This window comes from Phascolarctos cinereus, unplaced genomic scaffold (genome assembly GCF_003287225.1).
Source record: "Phascolarctos cinereus isolate Bilbo 61053 unplaced genomic scaffold, phaCin_HiC Scaffold_5;HRSCAF=322, whole genome shotgun sequence".
Taxonomy (NCBI): domain Eukaryota; kingdom Metazoa; phylum Chordata; class Mammalia; order Diprotodontia; family Phascolarctidae; genus Phascolarctos; species Phascolarctos cinereus.
In genome coordinates, this window is record NW_027555958.1 from 193278861 (window position 1) to 193296135 (window position 17275).

General features: G+C 37.7%; 1 protein-coding gene across 4 annotated transcripts in view; it reads left to right on the forward strand.

Moving 5' to 3' along the window:
* COL12A1 (collagen type XII alpha 1 chain) overlaps positions 1-9802 on the forward strand; it is a 143558-nt gene extending 133756 nt beyond the window's left edge. For 3 of the 4 annotated variants that reach the window (XM_021000135.1, XM_021000134.1, XM_078155281.1), the window contains 6 exons: positions 3101-3136; positions 3244-3310; positions 3446-3634; positions 4594-4662; positions 6322-6492; positions 8751-9802. In XM_021000135.1, coding sequence (XP_020855794.1) covers positions 3101-3136; positions 3244-3310; positions 3446-3634; positions 4594-4662; positions 6322-6492; positions 8751-8935 — 717 coding nt within the window. In that variant the 3' untranslated portion in view covers positions 8936-9802. Of the gene's footprint in view, positions 1-3100; positions 3137-3243; positions 3311-3445; positions 3635-4593; positions 4663-6321; positions 6493-7528 lie in introns of all 4 variants that reach the window. The other variant, XM_021000133.2, reaches the window with a different exon arrangement.
* The last annotated feature ends 7473 nt before the right edge of the window (positions 9803-17275 follow it).

Genomic DNA, 17275 nt, shown 5'->3' on the forward strand with positions numbered 1-17275 from the left:
AAATCTTGGAGGTGGTCCTAATCATAGATTCTTCATAGAACCATGGATCAATAACTGGAGGAGTTCTCAGAGAGAATTTGGTCATTTTAAAAATAAAGACATTCTGGCAAAGTGATTTACTCAGAGTTAAGGTAGGATTTGAACCCAGGCCCTCTGACTCCAAATCCAGTGCTTTTTCTGCTATACCATGAAGCTTTGTCCTATATAAGGGTTAATGATTTTATCAAAGTCTAGTGCCTTAGAGAAGGAAGGAAGGATTAGGCTCTCCAGGTCTGTGGAGCAGAACCTCTCCTAGAGAGATCATATACTATTTCTCATTTTTTCTTTCCCCTCCTTCTAAGGATTAAAATAGGGTGAATGAAGAGAGAGACATAATTGGGATAGCAAGGCCAGAGGAGAGGGAGTTAGGAGGAGTTGATTCTTGATTCTTTTATTTCCCCCTCCCTACCTTTATCTTAGCATTTGTAATGGTCTCAATGCAAGTCAAGGCCCAATTCAGTGCAAAATCATCATAGGTATCTGGTTGTGCAAGATAGTCAACTGTGGCATAAGAAAGATGTGCAAGATAGAATACAAGTGCACTTATTTCATTTAAAAGATTGTTGGCATCCCTTTTCTTGGTATCATTCCTGGGATCAGCCCTAGGTACCCATTTTTACTGATAATTACCAAGGAAGAAAAACTCTTGGTTCCCCTCACTGAGGTAATCAGTGTGATAAAGTGCTTCAGAGACAGTAAAGGGTTGGACCAGAGGTGTATGTGGGCATTGTAACAATGCCAGAGATCGAGGAGTTTCTTTCTAAAAACAATGATGTTCAAAGTGGAGTCATCAGAGCATAGGTGGGCAGAAATACTTTCACTTCTTCTGGCTGGCCAGGATATCTTCTCTCTGAAGGAAGGCTTTGACATAGTGATCTATGCCTTCATTAAACCAAATTGGATGAGTAGAGTGTGCTTCCTTGGCACTACAGCCCTAGGAAAAAGGAACCACAGGGTTTCAAAGCCCTAGCAGGCCTTGTAATAATCAATTAGCAACATTTCTGTCAATAATTCCATGCCTGATTTTGAGCAGCCCCTGCCCCAGTCAGAGAGCTTGAGCATCAGATGTGTCATCCCCAACAACTATTTTCTGGGAATTTGATTTCTAGCAATAATTGTTGGTGCCCTGGAGATAAACTCCTCGAGAGCCCAGACTAGAGACTTTCTAGATGTTATAAATCCGCTGCCAGCTCCTAGAGCACATCATGCAAGGTCATATACCTAGGGAAAAAAATAAATACATTTTAATAGATAAATATGTTACATTATCCTGTTCTTTGTCTATGTAAGTGTTATTCCTTGCCTACTGGGCATCTAATTCTTTTTTCTAGTAGTGCTGACAATCCTGCTGAATGATCCATCTTCTCTTATTAGGTTCTCTTTATGATGAATACATGCATGATGGTTGGGTTAGAGTTATAATCTATGAGAGCATCAAGATAACTAGGCCTTATAGGAACCAAGCCTATGACTATTGCCTCTTGGTATACTGACTAGTTATAGGATCATGTAATTGTAGATTGAAAGCAGAAATGGACATGAGAGGCCATCTAGTTCAATGCCTTTGTTTCACAGATAAGGATATTAAGAGAAAAAGAGATGAAGTGACTTGACTAAGGAAACAAAGAAAATAAAGACCAAGACAGGGTTTGAACCCAGGTCCTCCACCTCTGAAGCTGGGCCTTTTTCCATTGTACTCTAAAATGAAATATAATAATATTCTTCATTAAAATTTCTTTACATGGTTTATAGGACGATATGAAGTGCTCATAGGATTACAGCTTTTACTTTTGCTCATGAAATTCACAAACACAGTTACATGGAAGATGAGGGTGTATTTGAAAATTTGAAATTTGAAAAAGAAGAGTAAGAGCATGTATCCTAATGCCCAAAGCCCAAAATGTGAGCCAAACTGCTAACGTTTTTAGAAGCTATTATAAAAGTTGCAAAAGGATAATATTATCTGGTATGTAAATCTAGATTATTTAAAATTATATCTAGTCTCTTCTATGCCTTCAAAAATTTTTGACTCTGAACATTCTTTAAAATTATAGGGAATCATCATCATTGCTAATATTTATATGGAACTTTGTGGTTTGCATAGCACTTTAACATATATTTAACTCTTCTGATCCTGATACCAACCCTGTGAAATAGGTGCTGTTATTCTCCCCATTTTTATTGGTGAGGAAACCAAAGTGTAGAGACTTGCCCAGGGTCACTCAGGTAGTAAATGTTTAAGGCAGGTTTTGAACTGAGGTCTTCCTGTCTCTTAAGCCCAGCACTATACACTATGCCACCATTACAAGAGTTAGCCTGGCATGATGCAAAGAACACTAGGCTTGGAGTGCAAAGAACTAGTTTTGAGTCTGGACCAAAGCTTTGTAACTGTTTGACTGTGGGCAAGTTGTTTTCTGATCCTGTTTTCTCTTCCATAAAATGGGACAATAAATCACTTGTACTACTTACCTTCTAGGGATATTAGGACAAAATACACTTTCTAAGCCTTAAAGTTCTATATGAAAGGGTAGCATGACATAGTGATTAAAGAAGAAGTCAGCCTGGAAATCAGAAAACCTTGGGGTTAAATTCTACCATTCACTAGTATTGGCTATATACTCAGGGCAAGTCACTTAACCGCAGTGCCTCTGGCAACTTTCTAAGGCTATCCTCCAAGTAGGTAGAGGGAGTTCTGCCATCAGAAGTTTCCTATACTGATGAAATGTAATAGCTAACATTTATCTAATACTTTAAGATTTTCAAACCAGTTCACAAATGTTATCTCATTTGATCCTCACAACAACCCTGTGAGGTTGGTGCTATTATCATTCTCATCTTACAAATGAGAAAATTGAGGCTGGGAGAAGTTAAGGGAGTTGTTCAAGGTCACACAGCTAGTGAATTTTGGAGCCAGGATTATGAGCTCAAGTTTTCCTGACTCCAAATCCATCTTGTTCCCTCCCTTGCTAACTGGCTGCCACAGGTCTTATCTGAAATAAAAGTATTATATAAATGTGAGCTGTTATTCAAATGAAATAACAATACATATTATTTGCTTTAGGGTCCATCTGGATTGAAAGGAGAGAAAGGTGATAGAGTAAGTATTATTCAAAGTTTTATTTACACTTATTTAATGTGTTAAACATTAATGGTTTGAAAACATAAAAGCACCAAGCTAATGATTTCACTTATTTCTTTATTAAGGGAGACATTGCTTCTCAGAACATGATGCGTGCAGTTGCAAGACAAGTCTGTGAACAACTGATCAATGGTAAATGAGTGACAGTGTCTAGTGGGTGGGGAGGGCAGATATGAATAAAAAATAATTTCCCTTGTACTTTTTTCCTTAGTGGAACAAATTCCTGTGATTTTTTTTTTTAATGGTGATACCTTCTTTCCATTAAAGGCCAGATGAGCAGGTTCAATCAAATGCTGAATCAGATTCCAAATGATTATCATTCGAACCGCAACCAGCCTGGACCCCCTGGCCCACCAGGCCCACCAGGAAATGCAGGTGCAAGAGGAGAGCCTGGACCTGGAGGAAGGCCAGGGTTCCCAGGCACTCCAGGGTTGCAAGGACCACCTGGGGATCGAGGTGGGTGATGAATACATTTCTGCTGATTAACCAGGGTAAAGGAAGAATGCAAAAAGCAAGACTCTGAGTAGCTTACAGAGGGGGTGGAAAGGATTAAACTACATATCCTTTAAAACAGGATGTTCTGGGAATTCTGGCAAAGCTACTTTTGCTGATAAGCCTGTGTCTTAAGGCAAGGCCTCAGGTCACACAGCTATATATGTTAGATAATAGGAGATTGTTTTCAGGGTAGCTCTGTCAAAGGCAAATGATTTTCTGAAATCAATTCTTGTTAACAGGGCAACTCTGTCTTGGCAAACTCATGTAAGAGCCATGACTTTCTTAATTAGTGTGTGACCATGAGATGTCTGGCAGCATTTTGATTTCAAATGCAAGTTATTCCAATTCAGGACCTGGTGTTGTCCTTGCATTTTTGTTTAAATTGGATTTAACGGTAGATGAAAATAATTTTTAAAAAAGGAAACATCTGATTTCAGATGTTTTAAAGTAATTACACGGATGCTGAGTAACTATTTTTGTTTTGTTAAGATGACAGCTATTGTTCTATGTAAAAATTAGATTTTTGTGTAACTGGTTATTTTGGCATTCATTGCCTTGGTATATGAGTATTCTTGAACCTTTTTTTGAGGGAGTGAGTGGGTAATAAATTTTAATTTCTTTCATGAAAAGAATACTATACACAAATTTCAATTCCTGTTTTATACATTTGACATGTTTGTTTCATTCAAAATATTTTCCCTGACTTGTGGCCAGATTTGGTCCTTGGATGTGGGTCTGGGATTATGTACAAATGGCCCAGAAAGAATTTGGCCCAAACATGGAACTTCTCTGAAAAATTAGATTTTTTTTCCACAAAAGAAATTAATTATTTGAACCACATATTATCAGTTAAGGTGGAAGATATAAATTTCCTCATTTCCCCCTCTTCCATATAGTTCTCAGTCTCTTTCATGTTTTAGGATTGCCAGGAGAAAAAGGGGAAAGAGGCATTGGATCACAAGGACCCCGAGGTTTACCTGGACCACCTGGTAGGTTTGCTGCTGATCAAGCATATGAAAGTAACAATAGAGGTTCTCAGATCATACTTTCTTAGAGTCACACAAGTCATTCAGTCCACTTTAGCATTGGAAATTGGGCTATACGTACTTTATCATGTTTTGCTTAAAGATCTATTTATGTGGTTAGTTTAAAGTTAGTGTTTTAATGTGTGTGTGTGTGTGTACGTGTGCGTGTGTGCGTGTGTGTGTGTGTGTGTGTGTGTGTGTGTGTGAACAGAGAGACAGAAATAAAGAGTGGTCTTAAGGGAATAATTATATTTTATAAAGTTAAATGAATAAAGGTTTATAAAGAACCTAATATGTGCAAGGCATTGTGTTAAACAACTATATATAATTTTAGCAATGAAGTAATGATACTTAGTAATATAGAGGTTGCCCTTTCAATTTTTAGGCAAACCGTATTGGTTTTGTTTGGCATCATGGCCAGAATTATGTTCATAGGATTCATAGATTTAGAACTATAAGGGATTTCAGAAGTCATCTGGTCCAACCCACTCATTTTACAAATGAGGAAATTAAGGCCAAGAGAGGTTAAACAATTTTCTCGAGGTTACACAGGTATGTAGTAAGGGGGCCAAACTGGGATTTGAATTCAGACCCTCTGCCTCAGGAGCAGCTAAGTAGCACAGTGGATAGACCCAGCCTGGAGTCAGGAAGACTCACTTTCTTGAGTTTAAATCTGGCCTCAGACACTTCCTAGCTGTGTGACCCTGGGCAAGTCACTTAACCCTATTTGCCTCAGTTTCCTCACATGTCAAATGAGCTGGAGAAAGAAGTGGCAAACCACTCCAGTATCTTTGCAAGAAAATTATAAATGAGGTCATGAAGAGTTAGACATGACTGAAATGACTGAACAAATGTTTGTCTCCAGAATTAGTGTTCATTCCACTGCACAATCTAGCATTCCTAGAGAAGATGTTCCCTCTCAAATGCTTGTGCTATTTGTCACATTGTTTCATTCAGTGATTCTTCATCAACATCTCGGCTGGAATGATTAGTTGTCCCAATGTTCCTGCCTTAGGTTGGATTAGTTGAACATGGTTTTTAAATTATAACATCCACGAGAAGCTTCAAACAAATTGGAGACTCATTTGGTTAGAGCTTACGTTCTTGTTCACCATGGTACAATGTGGTCCAAAAACAACATTACCTCACCTATCTTGGAACTGTTGAAAAGGAGAATTATGTACTCCTGAGTAGTTTTAATTACAATCCAATGTGGTTGTCTGATAGAGTTGTTTCTCTTGAGATACTCATATAAAGAGAAAAGTAACAAACCAGAACATTCATTGATGTCTGTAGTTTGGCCCTAATCTGGCCAAATCAATTTTCTGTGAATAGAGTCTTTAAAATGACCATGTTCTGGGAAGCAACTGTTGATGAGTCACTGGCAAGGAGGTCTCATCACATTTTTGGTTCACTCTGGTGGTTTCATGTGGAAATATTTTCTTACCATATACTAGTGTATTGTCTAGACAGTAAAAGTGCCAGCTATACTATCATTAGGCTACTTCAGTGGTGTGTGCGTGTGTGTGTGTGTGTGTGTGTGTGTGTGTGTGTGTATGAGAGAGAGAAGGAGAGAAAGAGAGAGAGAGAGAAATATGTATATTCATTTAAATCTCAAACTAGGTCCACAAGGAGAATCCAGAATGGGTCCACCAGGATCTACGGGCTCAAGAGGTCCTCCTGGTCCCCCTGGTCGTCCTGGAAATTCAGGTATCCGGGGTCCAATTGGTCCACCTGGATACTGTGATTCATCCCAGTGTGCCAGCATCCCTTACAATGGTCAAGGATACCCAGGTATGTGGTTGCTATTTTAGGAATCTGCAGTCAGTTTAATGAGGTAGCCTTCATAGAAATACTAGGATGGCAGGATAACTTGATTTGAAGGTAACTTGAGAACTGATTCTGTTAGCCATGTAGTTTGATTATGAAAAAAATGCATTTTCTTTAAGTTCCTAGAGGAGTAGGAATTTATTTTACTGTGAGGATTTAAGGGGGGATTTTCTTCTTCATATATCCCCTATCCTTCATCCCTTCATCACCAATGACACTGTAGTGTTTCACAGCACAAGGGTGGAAATATCACAGCTAAGAATTTTTCTTTTCTTTTTTTCCTTCTTTTTCTATTGGTAGGAGAAGGGGGCATGCTTGTCAGCTCCAATCATAGAGTGTCAGGATTATTTATACAAAATTAGTACGTGGATTCAGAATTGTCAGTAAAGTGTCTTATAACCTGATGCAGACAACTGAAAGTAATTCACCATCCCACACTATCCGTGAGTGAAAGCCAATTATATTAAAGATCCTGAAGCTATTATTTTTAAAAAGTGGCATGTGTGGGGGTGAGGGGTTGGAAGACTGCCATTGATTTCTGACCATAGGAGTCAATCATGCCTGGTTTGAGCAGGATAATTTGACTCAAATGACATTAAAGGTCAAGTGTGGTATTGTGAACTTTTTCACTTGTTTGCCCTGAAAGCATCTCACAAGTAGTAAAAATGATACAGCTATTGGATATCATTTGCCACTACCAAATAATGCATGACTAGATGAATATCTATATATCTATGTAATAAGTATATATATCGAACTCCAAATAGTGATCCCCAAAAATGCGTTTTTATACTGTATAGTATTCCAATTTAATTTGATATTAGAGAAATTAATATTCTGTAGGCATCAGTACTGTTGCCAAAGAGCAATTTTGTAAAAATTATATAGATATATGGATATAACTTAACCATTGTATATTTAGATGAATGAAAGTAGATATGTTAATTTTTTTTGCATAGCAATTCAACTTTTAAAAACTATCATCTTTGACCTGTTTCAGGTTCCGGCTAACAAATTTTCTAAGTCGCCAGTGCTGCTTACAGTTTGAATACATGAAAATCCTGTTTCTGAGATGTTTGCGCACGTGCTTATTAGGAAATGAGTCTGTATGGAAATGTCATCACAGATATGGTTAATGAACCACGTTGGCATCATAAAAAGGGGAGACTCTATATACTAACTCTTGAATGAGAGAAAAGGACAGTGGTGTCCACTTATTACTGTTGCATTTCAATCATAATGTAGAGAACAACTACAGATGGTAGTTCAGACAAAAACAACCAGCTGAAGCCTCGTTTCTGAAGGAGGCACATAAAACTACTAACCATTTCAAGGGAAAAAAAATTTAACCTGGTCAAAGAGAAATGTCTTCTGTAAATAATAAACTAATTGTGGCTTGTAAATGATTTGTATGGGATCCTGTCACTAAAAACACTTACCATTTCTATAAGAAAGCTTCTGCACCAAAGCCTGCTGCTTGCTGTCTGCCAGAATAACACTGTAGGAAAACTTTTACGCTCTTGCTTGTTAGCAACGTATCTAAGTCAGGGCATGTGCCTTCTTTTGTATATGTAATCTTGTTTGGGTCCTGTAATTGCCATTTTCTATACCAAAGTTTTTTTTTTTTAATAACTACTTCTTTCTGTTTTGCTGTAGTCATTGGTGTTTCTTGACCACCAGCTGTAACTCAATCTGATATGAGGAACAGCACCTGAAAATGATGTGTACTGTATATTAATCCCTGGTGATAGCTAACCTGTACAGTTGTTTTTGACCTCAAGAGTTCAGTGTTTAGATGCCAATCAAACTTCCCCTATCATGGCCAAGTTGTTCTTTGAACTGATGGTTTCGAATACCATGAATAGCTATTTTGGTACCTACTGAAATACCTATCCAGGTACTATTGCGTTTACAGTGCATTGGGCCCCAGGGCCATGGCCCTCTCCAGGTGTTTTGTGCAATGATTGTATTATAATCTGCTGGATCATAAAAACAACATCAACAAAAAGGTTTCATGTTAAAGCCTTTTCATTATTTTTTATCACCCCCAAATTCTATGTGAAAATGGAAGTAATCAGAAAACTGTTAACTTATATATTTATGGTTTTGAAATTAAGACTGGATTAACATGGCGTAGGGAGGCTGTAGACCTGTTGCTGTGCATATGACTTCCAAATCGTGACTTAACTATAATGTTGAATCGGACAACTATTTTCAACCAGAGCCTTATGTGCCTGAAAGTGGACCCTATCTCCCTGACCGTGAGCCCTTCATAGTACCAATGGAGCCAGAAACGACAGCGGATGAGTATGAGGACTATGGAGCTGATATGCCACCAGAAGGACACTCTCCCGAGATGCGTCAGAAAAGATCATTATCGAGGAAGCCAAGGAAAATAAGACCATGAAATACATCTTTCTTTTCTTGATGCAGGGGGGAGGGTGAGATGGGAATGGGAGGGGTGGGATGGTGGGATTTTCATTTTGGTCATGTTCCCATTTTCAGGACTGACAGAATGTGCCCCTTGACTGTCCAGCACCATGCTTTGGCAGGTTGTGTCATAGGCGGGATGGGATCTATAGAAATAGGTTTACTTTTGAAATGCTTGTAAAATATTTTGCTTTGCAGATACTAGTTTGAATTTGATGTTCAGCTAGCCCAGTGCAGCAATGAAAATGAAAAAAAAAATTTGAGTCTCCAAGCTTGTAGCTGCTACGTAGTTTGGGGGAGCAATTTTGATTTTTAGTAGTAGTCCTTTTCCGAGGACTTTTCCCCTTTCAAATGCATATCTACAATTTAGTCAGTTCACAATTCATGTTACTGCCCTAATAAAAAAAACAAAACAAAAAGCCACTCCATTGCCATTATTTATCTTATTTTTCTCTCTTTAGTTATATTTTAGGGCATATACTGCTCTTATACATCTCCTTTACCAACCACAAACCTTAAGCAATGTAGCTGAAACCATTGTATCAACTGGGTACAGTTTTATAATGCCTTAAATCTCCTTGATTTAGACACATTAACATTTATGCCAAATTGCAGACAATCCTGCAGAGACAGAATTGCATGTTTGTGTTGTATATTTAGTATGGATTTTTTTTCAGAATATAATGTTTCCTAGTTATCAAAAGCAGTTGGAAAATGTTTGCAAGACTATGGAAATAGAATTGCTGCTTTTATATTTTAACTGCAAATTGTGAATTTCACTGCCTTATATTATTTATTTCTGAAACAAAAGAGGCATTTTTCAATAAAACTACTGAAAATTTGACATGGTCTGTTGATTTTTGGATGGGATCTTCTTGACTCTTCATAATATTACTGCCACAAATAGATTGGAATCCTTGGAAATGGCTACAAATTCCTTTTGCTCCTCTTACATTTAAATTACATTAAATATTTTTAGAGCTTTTATGCTATAGCTCAGCCAAAGAAAGTGAGAGCTATGAAAACCAAACCAAACAAAATGAAACAAACAAACAAACAAAAAAACACCCAGAGATTCCAAAGGCTTTATTAGGAAGGTAAACGACGTGTGGGGTGGTGGAGAAAATAGCTAGGTAGCCTAGGTTACTCCCAAACAAACAAGTATTCTCAAACAACTCACCTAATTATTTATGTAATTATTCCCCTAGCTATGCAGTGAATAAAACATTTTATATACTTGGTACAGATTTTAGACCTGGTTGACAGCTCCTGTTCTCTGAACTTACATGTCAATCTGGTTGGACTTTTGATTATTCTACTTCCTTTGCATCCCCAGAACCCCACTTGGCTTTAGGTTGGTTTCCAATTATCAGGGCACCCTGAGTTTGAGTTCCTTCATCAGGAAGGCTAAAAGAGATGGTCAGATCTCTCTTAGGCTGCCCCAGAAGGATCCCAGGGATCAAGGTGTAAAAAAAAAAAAAAGAATTTTATTTTTAGTTATTGGCTAGTTATCCATCTTTATATCATCAATGAACTGATTCTATAACTTATTGCTCTACAGAGTAGTGGACTGTAAAAAAGGGGATTGTAGCATAGACAATACAAATTAATGGCTAAATAAAAATGAATGTATATCTAGTTTTGAGATGTAAATTGCCAATAAAAAGTTTCTCTTTTGGCCTGAAAGAGGACTCCATTGTGTTTCCTTGCTTTAGGACTTTATTTCCCTCAGTGCAATTAGATGCAAGTCTTTCTTATGCTATAGCAGAACTGGGAGGTGAACTCAGGCATTTTGACTCCAAACTCAGCATGCTTTCTGTTGGACCTTGCTACCTCTCTATATAATTACGTATGTAGCATTTATCCTCACAATAACCCAATGAGGTAAATATTATTATCTCTATTTTGCGAAGGGGGAAACAAAAGCTTGGGGAGGTTAAATGATAAATTTCCCATTGGTCTAGTAAAAGTCTAAGGTGAGATCTGAACCTAGGTTTTCCTGGTCCTCAATCCACTGCTTTACTCATTAAGCCATCTTTTACATTGTTGAGTCATTTTTCAGTTATGTCCAACTGTTTGTGACCCCATTTGGGGTTTTCTTGGCAATGATTTGCTGTTTCCTTCTCTAGCTCATTTTGCAGATGAGAAAACTGAGGCAAACAGGATAAAGTGACTAGTCTAGGGTCACACAGCTAGTAAGTGTCTGGGGCCAGATTTGAATTCACCAAGATGAGTCTTCCCGATTCTAGGCTGGGTACTCTATCTATCCACTGTGCCACCTAGCTGCCACTAAGCCATGACGGCTAATGAAAGTAGAAAGAAGCTTCACCTGTTCAGGAGATAACCTGAAAGAGAATTTATTATTATTATTATCATTCGCATTAAACAAAGTGCTTGGTCAGAGTCCCATAAGAGCAAACACCTGGCAGAATGGGTTGGCCTGTGACTGTCAGGGGTTGCTTTGGAAGACTGATGCTTTGCTGAGGGAGGTGGTAATGGAAATTGTTGCCTGTCATCAGAGTGAAATTCTCCCACTGATTATAACAAAAAGTTTTCTCAACGTTTTATTGGCAATCTACATCTCAAAACCAGAAATACATTCATTTCTATTTAGCCATTAATTTGTGTTGTCTATGCTTCAGTCCCCTTTTTCATAGTCCACTACTCTGTAGAGCGATAAATACCTACCATTGAAATGCTACCTATAATTATAAAGCAAATCGGATATTAGATGTTTTTAAGAATTAGCTTTCTGATACACACACACACATTTGCACATACTTCTAGAGGCAGCATGGGGGCATGCATCCTGGGTTCAAGCCCCACTTCTGAAATATGCTGGCTGTATGATCCAGGGTAAGTCACTCACCCTCTCAATACCCCAGGCAGCTCTCTTAGACTATAAATTGTGTAGCACGTACTGATCTTCATTAGTAGAGGAAGTTTGTTCACTGGGAGTTTCTTAGACCAATGAAATCACTGGCCCAGACCACAGTATTCCTATCTCTGTCTCTGTGTCTCTGTCTCTTTTTTGTCCCTCTCTCTGCCTCACTGTCTGTCTCTCTGTCTTTGTCTCTGTCTCTTTGTTTCTGTCTTCACATAATATATGTACACACATATGCATACACATATTCCTCCTATTGTAACTGCCCCTGGAATGTTTCTTCACATTCCTCAAATGAGCAGGTACAAAGTGACTCCATGTACAAGTGGAACCTTTGAATTCCAACTACAAAGGCAATTTGTCACTGGTGTTTTCATGTGCCTTTCTGCATTAAACTTATTTTTCATTATGAACATCTTTTTGGCTCCCTCCAGTCTCTCCAGCCATTTTTATTTTCTCTATTCTCAACATTTCTCAACTCTCTCCGACTTCGCAGAAAAGTAAAAACCTGTCATTCATAGCAAAAGCAATTTTAGATAGATATTAGAAATAATTCCTTCTGGAAACTATAAGACTTATGATAAACATTGAGGTTCTAGGGTATTACCTTAATCTATTTGTGATTATTTCAGTGCAATCCTGCTTGGAAATTTGGGAATGGACAAGATAGCTTTTTTTATATCCCTTCCAACTCTATAACTTAATGACCTATAAATAATTAGGCTTGGACATTTGGAAAACTATTTTTGCAGAAGATGACCAAATCCTTCATTGTGTTGTGGTGACATCAATCCTGTGCACAAGATTCAAGTTTCTTGCACAAATTTTAATATTTTTCTTCATCCTGTATGACTGATAGACACCATTTTAAAAATGCAATAAAATGAAGACTTGCAATAATCATAATAATTGCTGCCATCTATGCATCATTTTAAGGTTTACAAATTTAAATACATTTGATCCATCCATCAATCCTGTAATAATAGGAGTTATTATTACAGATTAGTGGTTAAATGACCAGCTACTAAGTGTCTGAGATGAGATTCTAAGACCACTAATTAATCAATCAACAAGAATTTATTAAACACTCACTTTGTGTCAGATGTTGTGTCAGGTGTTGTGTTGGCATTGGGAATTGAAAGACAAAATTGAGACAGTCTCTACCCTCAGGGACTTTATGCTCTATTGGGAGAAATAAGAAGTGCATTTGCAAGTAGATATAAAACATATGAAGTAAATGCAAAGTAATTCTGGTGGATGGGTATGTATTATCGGTTAGGAAAGAGGATTAAGAAAGGTCTTATGTAGGATTGTGGTACTTGATTCTCAACTTTAAAGGAAAGTAGGAATTCTAAGAAAGGATGTAAGGTAAGGAAGGAAGGAATTCTGGGCACAGAAATGAGAGATGGGATGTTTTGTGTGACAAATATCAAGAAACTCAATTTGGCTGGACCGGAGAGTTGATGAAGCAGGGTGATGATGTTTAATGAGCCTAGAAAGGGAGGTTGGAGCCACATGATTCCAATTGCTGTACACTTTCCCACACATTAATAACAGAAAAGGAAGGTGGCAGCTACATTTGCATGACAGCTGTCAAACAAAACAGTTGTCTGACTGTCCCACATTGCTTCCTGTTATACTCTCAGCTTGTGTTTCTAGTTTACCTGTTCTCTCCTACACCCTTATTTTCCTAATGTGCTACTAGTAATGTGCTATTAAAGTCTTTCTCAAATTGATGAAGTGAGGATCTGAAAACACCAATGCACAATGGTTAATATGCTTCTGTATCCTAGTTGGGGACATTGGCTTGTTACCCAATCCCAGGAGAAATTTGGGACAGTGGGAAGAGTGTTGGCTCTGGAATTAGAGGTCCTGGGTTCAAATTCTGCCTTGGACACTACTGATGTGACCAGCAAGTCACTTAACCTCCCTGTGTTTCAGTTTCCTTTTCTGTAAAGTAGAGGGGTTGAATTTGGGTGCCTTTAACATCCTTCCTAGATCTAGCTCTAATTCTATGATCCTTCTTCAAAGGAAAAAATGAGGACACTGGCCCTCTCCCTTACAAAGGTCAGCCATGAATTGATTCTTAGTTTTGCATGAGAGACATCTGTGGTTGGGGAATGCAGGTGTGCTACCAATGGGACCCCACCTGAATCCAAAGAGGAGAGACTGGAACTTAAAATTTGGGCATTTTAGTAGAAAAAGTTGTCATAGATTTTTCCATCTTATGAATTATCAGTTTGTTTTTAATTACTTTGTTTCCTGAGGCAGTGGCAAAGGGCTCCATTAAAAAAGAGTCATATCCTCAGAGCACCTACTGAATGTGACTCTCCTTAGTGAGAGTGTCAGAAGCTCCAACATAGCCGTGCCCTTTTTTTTTTTACATGTTTTAGACTTAGCTCAAGCTCTACTTTCTGTTTTTTAATATATTTTTTGTTTTTTGTTTTATTTTTATTTTAAAAATTTATTTATTTTTAGTTTTCTTGAAAGATGATGTCTAGGCCCTTTTTTTTGATCATGGCTTTCAGGTAGTCCAATGATTTTTAAAATTATCTCTCCAGAATCTATTTTCCATGCTAAACTGTGCTCCTCTCCCAGCCCGGCACAACAGACCTTTTCAATCAACCATCCAGATTGCCATGGGCTGGAAATTTGTTTCACTCTGTCTTTTTGTGGGTTCTGCTGCTCTAGAATTTGTTTAGAGCCATTTTTACAAGTATTTGCAGGAGTTTGAGGGAGAGCTCAAGCAAGTCACTGCTTTTTAAAAATTAATTTATTTTGATTTATCAATCATCACTTCCATAAGCTTTTGAGTTTTAAATTTTTCTCCCTCTCCTCCCCCTCCTCCCTCCCCAAGACAACACATAATCTGATATAGGCTATACATATACATTCATATTAAACATATTTTCATATTAGTGATGTTATAAGTAAAAATTAGAACCAATAGGAGGAACCACTAGAAAGAGGAAACAAAACACAACAGAAGAAAAAAAATAGCAAGTAGTATTCTTCGATCTGTATTCAAACTCCATAGTTCTTTCTTTGGATGTGGATAGCATTTTCCATCATGAGGCCTTTGGAGATGTCTTAGATCTTTGTACTGCTGAGAAGGGTTACTGCTTTTACTCCACCATATTGGCTCCCAGATGTTAAGCTTTACTTTCTACACATAGCCTGTCCTTCTCTACCCCTTGCCCCAGTTGCTAGTGCCCTCACTTCCAATCCCTTGTATTTATATTGTGTTTGTTCTGCATTCTTTACATGTCGTCTCCTTTGATAATTTCATTTTTGTCTTTTAACCCCTACTGCCTAGTACTGTGCCTAAGAGACACAGAGTCATAACAATGTTAATAGGTATAGCGCTTTAGGGTTTATGAAAAATTTCACAAATTTATTGCATTTTATACTTCTAACAATCTTAGGAGGTAGGTGCTATTATTACGCCCAAATTATAGATGAGGAAACCAAGACAGATAGAGGTGAAGTGATTAGCTCAGGGTCACACAGCTAGTAATGTCTGAGGCTGAATTTAAACTTGTGTCTCACCTGACTCTAGTCCACCTAGCTGCCTAATAAAGCTTAATGAATGCTTATTGATAGATTGATTTGGGTAGTTTTTATTTTGTGGTGAATGCTCAATATTAATAAAAATAATCAGAATAAGGATAGGAACTGGACCTGTCATTTCATCAGTGTAAGGAACTCCTAAACAAAAAAACTCCATCTGTTAATGTAAGGTTGCATCTTCTCTTCAACTTACTCTCTTAGAGAGCTGACCAGAAATACCCTGAGAGGTTGTGACTTGTCTAGGGTCACATGATTAGTATTTGTCAGAAGCAAATTTATATAGTGCTTTAAGTCAGTACTGTCAGTCAGTCAGGAAACATTTATTAATTAGCTACTATGTGCCAGGCCTTGTGCTAAGTGCTGGTGATACAAATTAGGAAAAGGCAGCCCATCTTTTTAAGAAGCTTAGAATTCAATGGAAAATGACAACATACAAAAGAAATTTGAAAAGGAAGGGGGTGGAAGAAGAGAAAGTGCTGGTACCAGGGTATGAAGAAGAAGTCCAACAAAACGAAGAGATGGCTCGCCTGGGTGCCCTGTTTAAATGGAGGTTCTGGTGAGCAGCTTTCCTGCAATTAGATGGGCACCTGGGGCAAAGGGTAGTACTCCAGCTGATCTCACTGGATGAAGAGGTTCCTGGGGCTTAATGGAGATATCGTCTGAAGGAATTTAGTCAGGTGGGAGGTAGGTAATTCAATTAATGCGATTCCCTACTATACTACATTGTCTTGTGAAATCACTGAGGCAGCTAGATGGCATAATGGATAGGGTATTGGGCTCAGAATCAGGAAGACTAATCCTGCCCCAGATACTTTCTAGTTGTGTAATCTTGGGCAAAGGACTTTGCCTCTCTGTGACTTACTTTCCTCATCTGTAAAATGAAAGGGTTGAATAGAAACTCTGACAATTTCTAGCTCTAGTTCTATGATATTATGATAATAAAAGATATTATACAAATAAGTTGCATGAGGAGGAGGATCATACAGTCATAAGAAAGCTTCCTTTTCCTAAAAAATACATATACTACTGTATACATCTTAATTTATAGGTAGCTAGATGGCATAGCAGATAAGAGTGCTATACTTGGTGTTAGAAAGACCTGAGTTCAAATTCTGTGTCAGACACTTAGCTGTGTGACTCTGGGCAAGTCATTGAACCCTTGTCTACCTAGTTTTCTCACCTGTAAAATGGGGGAAATAATTACATTAACCCTACAGGGTTGTTGTCATGATAAAATGCAAAGTGCATCACAAACCATAAAGTGCTATATAAATGCTAGTTATTATCATCATTATTATTGTTGTTGTTATTCTTTTTATTTATCACTCAGGCCAACCTATTTACTAGCCAAAGTTACACTTTCTAACTATGATATCCCTCTTCCATAAAGAGAACTTGAATGATAACTATCCATTACAGATAGAGAACATTATTTTTCTAATAATTAAACATCTCTCCCCTCCCCCCAAGTACTCTTTTTTCAAAGGGATAGTGTAACAACTCTTGGCAGTTTCATGGATTCCCCATACCAGACCATTACATGTCTATTGATTAAATTAGACCTGGACTTTTAGCTTATGTAATGTGTAAATATTTCAGATCTTCTGATAAACAAGTAAAATTTTAGACTAAAAATCACTTATGACCAAAATGAATGCAGTCTGACAATCATTCTGACCACTGAAAACATTCCATCCTTGACTAACACATTTGAATGAAGGAGAAATACTAACACTTCAACCAGGAGTCAAAACACCCTTTGATATATTGTTGAGTACAGCTAGTAAGTTCTCAACTATTAGGATATAAAAGCTTCAAATGAGCCTTTTTTGGGGGTTTTGGTTCACATAGGCAGCCAACCAT